The 9,451-nt window shown below is 43.7% G+C and overlaps 1 protein-coding gene across 2 annotated transcripts in view; it reads left to right on the forward strand.

Moving 5' to 3' along the window:
• Positions 1-242: 242 nt before the first annotated feature.
• Snrpd1 (small nuclear ribonucleoprotein D1 polypeptide) overlaps positions 243-9,451 on the forward strand; it is a 15,052-nt gene continuing 5,843 nt past the window's right edge. Inside the window, exons 1-3 of one of the 2 annotated variants that reach the window (XM_031364958.1) lie at positions 243-390; positions 5,709-5,785; positions 8,747-8,938. In XM_031364958.1, the coding sequence (XP_031220818.1) occupies positions 377-390; positions 5,709-5,785; positions 8,747-8,938 (283 nt within the window). In that variant the 5' untranslated portion in view covers positions 243-376. Of the gene's footprint in view, positions 391-500; positions 859-5,708; positions 5,786-8,746; positions 8,939-9,451 lie in introns of those variants that run through there. The other variant, XM_031364959.1, reaches the window with a different exon arrangement.

The following is a 9,451-nucleotide window of genomic DNA, read 5'->3' on the forward strand; positions in this document are numbered from 1 at the left end:
ACTGAGTTCCCTGCTTCTAACATGTGAATCCCAAGGATTAAACTCGAGTCTTAGAGGGCTTCTCTCTGAACTTCTCTTCCTTTGACGTGTGAAAGTTCCAGGCCTCCACAACTCGTTTTAATAACTTCATAGCTGGTCTGGGAATCCTGCAGATGTCCAGCCGCCCTCCTGCCCTCCGAAGGCGCAAAGCACTCCTCCCGTCGCTAGGGGCCGCTGTCGCCATCCCGGTGGCCGGAAGGTAGCGCAGCTTCCGCGTTCTCGGCGCGCGTCCGCAGGCCTCCCCGCGCTCTTCCGGCCATTCACAACCCTAGTCCGCGGGTCCCTGCAGCTTGAATTCCGTGACCAGTCGGACCAGGGGGGAGCCCGCGTCGCTAGGATGAAGCTCGTGAGGTGAGGCGGGCGCCCCACCGGGCGAGGCGGCGGGTGGAGGGTTTGGGGTCGGCGTGGGAGGCTGGGCCACCGTGCTGCCGGGGAGGCGGGAAAGCCGCGTGCGCGCGGCCTGCTAACGGCCGCAGGCCCCGGGCCCCGCCGCGCCCTGCGGGCCGCCCAGTGCCGGGCGAGGGCCGGCGCGCTCAGACCCCGCCGCTCTGCCAGGAACGGAGGGGCCGAGCCGCCTCTGCCCACCTACTATCCCGCAGCTTAAACGGAGCAGTGGCCCGTTTTCGTGGCGAATCGGGCCATTTGCAATGAGGAGGACTTAGTAGAACTAGCATGGTTTTATGTGCAAGTAACGACGCCGATTTGCAAGACGTTTTAGATTAAGTTCTGCTTAGTTATACGAAGTGTGTAACTCGTTAGTGTTCTAACTAACTGAGTTCTAACTCAGGAAAGACAAAGGGTCCCGGAATGGGGCAGAAGGTAACGTATTAATTTCGCCTGCATAGATGATGTCGGAAGTGGCGCCTAACTGGAGGCATGTTTTAATTCCAAACGAACAGGCTTGAGGTCAAGCCTGAGGCAGGGTATATAACATCTAAGCCAATAACTAGAAATATTTAGTTTCTTGTTGAGTCAAGAACTGTTGTAGTTGACCAGAATGCCATTTTAAAGTTGTTGTACACAGTCCACAAGATTTCTTTTAAAATATTTTTGAAGGTTTTTTTTTTTTTAACGGTAACGGCAGAGTAGATTACATATATTCTGCTTAAAATTAGAAAAATAATCAGTTCAGGAGGAATTTGTAGAGAAGGCATTCATTTAAGGGTAAAAAATGTTTACACTTATATTCTGGGCCTATCACCTAGAGAGCTTCTAATAATCACTCAAGCTTGCGCTACAGCCTCAGTTCCTTTGTGTTTGGACTGTAACATAGGTAGAACGCCTCAACTGGCTGTTTCTTTACTCCCTGATATGCACTATAATGTATTTGCAGTAACTTTTATGGTTATCTCATCTAAAGGTTCTATTACTACGACTTTGTCACCATCCTAGTCATGTGCTTACTCTGCCCTGCTGCTACTGTGATTTGTCCTGGGTCCCGTTTTGTGTAGAGCAAAGTATAGAAATTTCTGCTTACAGGAGAATGGTTTTATATATGTGTGTGTGTGTGTGTGTGTGTGTGTGTGTGTGTGTGTGTGTGTGTGTATTTATGTGTATGAGTACACTGTAGCTGTACAGCTAGATGGCTGTGAGCCATCATGTGTGTGGCTGCTGGGAATTGAACTCAGGACCTCTGCTGGCCCCCCTCACTCTGGCCCCCACTCACTCACTGTAGCTGTCTTCAGATGCACCAGAAGAGGGCTTCCAATCTCATTATGGGTGGTTGTGAGCCACCATGTGGTTGTTGGGATCCAAACTCAGGACTTTCAGAACAGTCGGTGCTTTTACCCGCTGTTCCAGCTCGCCAGCCCCTGTGTGTGTGTGTGTGTGTGTGTGTGTGTGTGTGTGTGTGTGTGTGTGTGTGTGGTGGCGGCACATGCCTTTAATCCCAGCACTTGGGAGGGAGAGGCAGGTAGATTTCTGAGTTTCAGGCCAGCCTGGACTACAGAGGGAGTTCCAGGACAGCCAGGACTACACAGAGAAACCCTGTCTCGAAAAACAAACAAATAAACAAAATTATTTATTTTATGTGTGTGAGTACACTGTAGCTGTACAGATGGTTGTGAGTTTTCATGTGGTTGTTGGGAATTGAATTTTAGGACCTCTGCTTGCTCTGGTCAACTCCACTTGCGGTCAACTCCGCTTGCTCAGTCTCTCCTTCCTCCGGCCCAAAGATTTACTTATAAGGACACTGAGCTGACTTCAGATGCACCAGAAGAGGGTGTCAGATGTCATTTCATGTGGTTGGTGGGATTTGAACTCAGGACCTTTGGAAGAGCAGTCAGTGCTGTTACCCACTGAGCCATCTCGCCAGACCCTGGGGAGAATGTATTTTGCACTTTTGTGTCCATTAGTTAGTGGGGTTGTATTGTCCTTTATCCCATTGCCACTTTGCCCAAACTTAGGAAGTGTGTATGATTGGCTACTTCATCCTCTTAATCCTCCTGTCATCTGATAAATTGCCAGTTTTCCTAGTATTTCTAAATGAAGATTCTTCCCACTATCCAATTCTCTTTGGTTTTCTGTTCAAATAGGAAAAATTCGAGTACTTAAAGAACTCCATATTCTGTTTGATGTGCTAGTCTCGTTAAGAGAATTCACAGCTAGGTGATGGTGGCCAATGCCTTGAATCCCCGCACTTTCTCTGCGTTCAAGGCCAGCATGCTGTACAGAGGGAGTTCCAGGACAGCCAGGGCTATACAGAGAAACCCTGTCTCAACCCCTTCTCCCCCCCCCCAAAAGAAAACAGAAATGCAGACTTTCTATATTCCTGAACCATACCCAGTCTTATTACTGCTACTTGCTTTTTCCTCCTCCTTTTTCCTGTTTGGGATGTTCACCAGAGTAGACTGCTTGGACATGGGCTTAAGCCAATAGAAAGCCTGTTAGCCATCCAGTAACTCCATTAGGTGTTCAGGGTCCTAGTGGAGCCCTGAGCCTTTCTCAGGATAAGCTTCTTAAGCACAAAAACCATGTCCTGGGTCGACGTATGTCAGTTAACAAGAAGAGCTAACCAGAGGCAGAAATAGACACCAAAAAGCAAGGTTAATACATTTAGAGACTTTCCTATAACTGAACTTTGATGGACTAGGCCTTTGTTTAGTTTTGGCAGGTGGTACTATCTATGTATACATACATAGACATACTATTTATATACATATACATAGACTTGTACTTCCAACGTGGAATTGGTAAGGTCTTGAGGCCTACTAAGGTCTGAGACCTTGTTATACTCCTTTCTGTTTTTATTTTTATAAAGATTTATTTTATATATATGAGGTTTTTGTCCATGCACAACATGTTTGTCTGATGTCTATGGAGATCAGAAGAAAGTGTTGGATCCCCTGGATCAAGAGCTACAGAGAGTTGTGAGGTGCCATATGGCTCCTCTGGAATAAGCAGTCTGTGCTCTCAACCATCTCTAGCGTCCCTTCTTTTTTCTTTTTCTTTCTTTTCCTCAAACTTCTTTCTCCCTCTCTCTCTCCCCTCCCCCTCCTTCCCCCTTCTCTCTCTCTCTCTTTCTCTCTCTCTCTCTTTCTTTCTTTCTTTCTTTCTTTCTTTCTTTCTTTCTTTCTTTCTTTCAAATAATGCATTCAGCCAGACTGGTTCACACTCACAAGAATTTTCCAAATGGTAAGATTACAAGCATACTTTTTTTTTTTTTTAGCTTTGCTCATTAGAAAATAAATTACGCCGGCATTGGTGGCGCACGCCTTTAATCCCAGCGCTTGGGAGGCAGAAGCAGGGAGATTTCTGAGTTCCAGGACAGCCAGGGCTACACAGAGAAACTCAAAAATTACTGTTTGTGTGTATTCTTGCACACAGCAGGTGCACACGTATGTTATAAGACAGTTTTGGGGAATTTGTTTTTGCTTTCCTCCAGGGTCTCAGATTAAAACTCAGGTCCTTAGCCTGTATAGTACTTTTACCTTCTGAGCCATCTTGATGGTGCTGCTTGGTATTTTAATTAATTAACTGATTATGTTGGTGCTGATGATTGGTTTTGATGTGAGAGAGAATGCGAGGGTCTTGGTTGGCTGGTGCTCACTGTGTAGACCAGGCTGGCCTTGAATTCACAGAGATCCTCCTGCCTCTGCCTCCCTAGAGCTCTATTAAAGGGTATACTACCATGGTTTGGTTTTGTTTCATTTTTGAGATTATATTTATTAACAGGGTGGAGGGTGCCACACTCCATTAGGAAGCAGAGGCAGGATAATCTCTAAATTCAAGCCCATCCTGGTCTACAGAGTGAGTTCCAGGGCATCCACGGAACACAGAGAATCCTGTCTCAAAAAAAAAACCAATACAAAACCAAGCTGTATTTATTTATGGGGGGAGGGTTGATATCACTGTGTGTGTGTACACAAAGATCAAAAGACTAGAAGGAGTCAGTTCTCTCATCATTTGGGATCCTCAGGCTTGGCAAGTGCTGTGGATACCACCTTGCTATGTCTCTTTACAACACTCCTCCCCCACCTTTTTTTTTGCATAGAAAACTGGGAGATTGTTAATTGTTACTGGTGAGGGCTTGCATAAATGGGTTGGTATGTCAGAAAATTGAAAACATCATTCACAGTGGGATAATTGTCATTTCCATAGAGTGAGCTACTATGTAGCTCTTCGGATATTTATTTTTAGGGAATTATCTCCAGTGTAAACTGCTAAATAAGCTCCAAGTGTTATATAGATGCCTTTGAAGAATAGCTTACTTTGTGTAAAGAAGGATTCTTACATTTATGCTTATGGCTTAGAATAATAGCCCTATTCACCAAGAATGCAGAAATAGAAAAGAGTTATTTCTACCATGTAATCTTATACTGTTGGTTAGAATTATTTCCTTTTTGTGGCTGAAAATTAGTCTAGGATCTATTGTTTGTTGAGACAATGTTGCCATCACTTTATAGAACAGACTGGCCTCCAGTTAGTTCACAGAGACCCATCTGCCTGTCTTGCAAGTACTGGAATTTAAAGATGCACTACCACACCTAATGCTACTCTAGGATCTTCAAATATCTTTATTTAAGGCTGTTTTGTAATCATTTTTTCTAGTATTTTCTAGTCAGAAGCTCAGGACAGTTATGATTATGGCTCAACACAAATTTACAGACTCAGGTATGAGCCTTGCAGGTGACATTATCTTGACAAGTAAACATTTGAGTGCTCTGCAGCCTGTGGGCTGCAGGTTGGACAATTTTTCATCCAGTGTGGTTCAGTGAAGTCAAAAAAGGTGGATGCCTGTGGTAGACAGTCAAGTGCCAAATGACAGACAGTTTATTACTTCATTCCTTATAAGTTTACGAGTTTAGTTCAGAAAAAGTTAAGCACTGTGTTTTTAAGATATGTTCATTTTATGTGTGAATGTTTTCTCTGCATGTATGTACATCACAAATTTGCCTGGTGCCTATGAAGATCAGAATAGGTCTCCAGATTCTCTGGAGCAAAGGTAACAGATGGTTGTGAGCTTCCATGTGAGTTCTGGGACTCAAACTGGGTCCTCTACAAGAGAGAAGAGTGCTCTCCACTGCCAAGTTAGCTATCCAGACCCCATATGAACTGTTGTAGAAGCATTTTAGAGATTTTGATCTATAGCAATTTTACTCTACCGACTTCACAAAAAGACTTCTAAATGTTAAGGTAAAAAAGTCAGGACTTTATTTCTGTTTTTACAGATTTTTGATGAAATTGAGTCATGAAACTGTAACCATTGAATTGAAGAACGGAACACAGGTCCATGGAACAATCACAGGTAAGAAGGCTGGACTGCTTCTGTAATGTTTGTGCTGAAGGCTTTTTCTTCCATGTCCACCCGCCGGAGAGGCTTTGGCGGTGTTTTCTTCCTTTAGGTTGTTTAATGAGCATTGTTGTAGTGCAGGTCCTCATTCTTCTTGTCTGAATTACTGAATGGACCTTAATTAAGCCTTATCATTAAAAAATTTTATGTACATTAATGTTTTGCCTGCATGTATGTCTGTGTGAGGTATCAGATCCCTGGAACTGGGGTTGTAAGCTGCCAAGTGGGTGCTGGGAATTGCACCCAGGTCCTTTGGAAGAGCAACCCGTGCTTTTACCTGCTGAGCCATCTCTCCAGCCCCACTTATCTTATATTCTTGCACTATAACCAAACCAAACTGCCAGGTGCTGCTTCTGTTTTCTTACCTTGTATACCTTTGTGTGTGTGTGTTCTTCTGCATAGAATGTTGCTTCTCCCAAAACACTTCGGAGACTTGCACTTTTATTACGTTTGTGTTTCACATTTGACTGTAAGTTATTGGCCTATGTTAATTATATATGATTTTTTACTATGGTATTTTTTTAAAGATTTATTTATTTACTTTTATGTGTATGAGTACACTGTAGCTGTACAGATAGATGGCCGCTTGCTCTGGCCCTGCTCACTCTGGTGTAATACAGGTGTAGCTGTCTTCAGATGCACCAGAAGAGGGCATCAGATCTCATTACGGGTGGTTGTGAACCACCATGTGGTTGCTGGGATCCGAACTCAGGGCCTTCAGAAGAGCAGTCAGTGCTCTTACCCGCTGAGCCATTTCGCCAGCCCTTTACTATGGTATTTTTGTGCTCAAGTTTTTTATCATTGTTCGCCCTTCATTATCCTCTTCTGTTTGTCTTCTAAGACTTTTTAAAAAGTGGTTATCAAAGGAGGAAAAATAGTATCCTAACATGTGTTTCTATTCTCTAAAATATTGAACTTGTAGCTGTGTACGGTTTTTAATAGGTAGGTACAAATGTTTTAGTAAGCCAGGAGAAAATGGGATGGCATTTTGTGGCCTTTTTAGAAGTTTTCAGTACTAATTGTGAATGGAACTTGCCTATTTACATTTTTAGATAGGCCTAATCTCCATATCTAAGGATGTAGAGTTGCTGCCTGTTAAAGTTCCTTGAGTGGGGATTTGGTCTGTTCCCTGTAGAACAGTGTTGGGAAAGATCTTCTCCTCCTCCTCTTCTTTCTTCCTCTCTCCTCATTGCTTTTTTTTAGATGCAGGATTTATGTGTCCCAGAACTGGCCTCAAACTCACTGTGTATATTTAAAGATGGCCTTCTTCTGGTTTTGTGCCTCTAGCTCCTGGCTGCTGGTATTACAGATGTGCACGAGGAAAGCATTTGTTGTTGGGTTTTGTGGGTTGTTTGTTTGTTTGTTTGTTTTAAGATTTTCAGTGTAGCTGACTGTCCTGGAACTTGGTCTATAGAACAGGGCTGGCCTTGAACTCACTAAGATTGGCCTGCCTCTGCTAGAATTAAAGGTGTGCTCCACCCCTGCCCAGTAAAGAAAGGATTTGTAATAGTGAATTTTTGGAGAGAAAAACAGTAAGGTTAGCCTGGCATAGTGGCTCATGCTTATAATGCCAATACTTAGAAGGCTAGGGTAGAACCCTTAGTTTGAGGCAACTGTGGGCTGCATAGTGACAGCCTGTCTAACGAAACAAAAAACAAATATACAAACAAGCTCAGTTAAGGGCTGGGTTACAAGGTGATTAGAACAGTTACCTGACATGCTTGAGGTCCTAGATTCAGTCCATAGCACCACAAAAAAACTAAAAACCTTCACATTTAGAAAGACATAAAGACCCAGACAAAGGACCTAGTTGTTAAAGTGCTTACTGTGCAAACTTGAGAACCTGAGTTCAGATCTACAGCTCCCCCAAAAGCTGGGGACTTCCTGTTCTGTGAGAGATTCTGTCTCAGAAAAAAAGGCAGAGGGTGTGCCAGCTGAGCTCTGTGGGTAAAGGCATCTGCTCCAAGCCTGACAGCTGAGTTCATGTCTCAGGATCTACACAGAGGAAAGAGAGACCTGATTCTTGTGAGTTGTCCTATCTCTAGTCATGCACCATGACACATAGGTACCTGCCTTCCCACATAACTCTACTCATACAAATGTTGTTGATAAGATTCTGTTTTAACTATGTGAGTGCAGGTGCCTTTGGAGGCCAGAGGTACTGGGTCTCTCTGGAGCTGGAGTTACAGGCAATTAGTTATGACCCTTCTAATGTGGGTACTGAGAACCAAACTTGGTTCTCTGTAAGAGCCCTGCACACTTACCATGTCTCTAGCCTGGTGGTGAGTTCCTGTAGTGCAAGCACTGGAGACTTGGGCAGGAGAATCACAAGTCTGAGGTCAGCTGGGGTACATAGGAAAGTGGGGGAGGAGTTCGTAATGATAGGGAAAAATACCATAGGTCTTTAAGAAGAAAGGCCTATGGAATGATAGAATGTTGGGTGAGAAGTTATGGGGACAGTGGGAGAACTTTACCACAAACAGGAGCTAATCCTGGGACAAGAATTCAGTTCTGAAGGTAGTAGACTCATGGTTCCTTCATGACTTGCTGTGTTCATTTCCTTTGTCTAGCAGATAGATCTTTGTCTGTTGTCCAGGCTTGCCTTGAACACATGCATTCCTCATGCCTCAGCCTCTTGAATGCTGAGATTACAGGAGTCACTTAACCACACCACCAGTGCATTCAATTCTGTAAGTGGACTCAGCTCTGTATAGAGTATTGTGTCTAGGAAAAACCTTTAAGAAAGAAAAATTGCTGATTTATTTTGACATTTTCCCCCATTGTGCATATATTAAGTTGTCATAGAAACTTGACCTATAACAGCAGAAAAAAATCTTTACAATCTGATTTCAACTGTTGGCAAGGTAGATTGCCTTGTTTATCATGCTAGTAATTGTTGTGCTTCCTCCCCCCTAGGTGTAGATGTCAGCATGAACACACACCTGAAAGCTGTGAAAATGACCCTGAAGAACAGAGAGCCTGTACAGTTGGAAACATTGAGTATTCGAGGCAATAACATTCGCTATTTTATTCTACCAGACAGCTTACCTCTAGACACACTACTTGTGGATGTTGAACCTAAGGTGAAATCTAAGAAAAGAGAAGCTGGTAAGTGTGAAGCTGTTTTATGTATAGTGTGTTTAAATCTTAACTCACTGTTCAAAATACATTTGTGAACAAGGGTGTTTTTGTTGCTCAGAACGTTTGTCTTAGTACACGCACTGCTTAGAGCTCCTGGTGCTGCTGCCGAGGAGAGCCCCTCCGGTCCTCTCTGCACTTTTCTTCCATGGAGGCTAGATTTGGAGGCTGGCTGTGTCGCTTCCCTTCCTTCTCCCTCTCCTACTTTCTTGTCTAGACACTTGGTACATTCTTTCATTGTGAATTGCCCATACAGCTAAGATAACTTTAAATTTGTTGATTTCTTCCCTTTTGTTCTTCCTGGCCCCCCCTTTTTTGTTTTGTTTTATGTTTTTGTTTTTTGTTTTTTCAAGACAGAGTTTCTCTGTATAGCCCTGGCTGTCCTGGAACTCACTCCGTAGACCAGGCTGGCCTTAACTTAGAAATCCACCTGCCTCTGCCTCCCAAGTGCTGGGATTAAAGGCGTGAGCCACCACCGCCCAG

Source organism: Mastomys coucha, unplaced genomic scaffold (assembly GCF_008632895.1).
Source record: "Mastomys coucha isolate ucsf_1 unplaced genomic scaffold, UCSF_Mcou_1 pScaffold13, whole genome shotgun sequence".
NCBI lineage: Eukaryota > Metazoa > Chordata > Mammalia > Rodentia > Muridae > Mastomys > Mastomys coucha.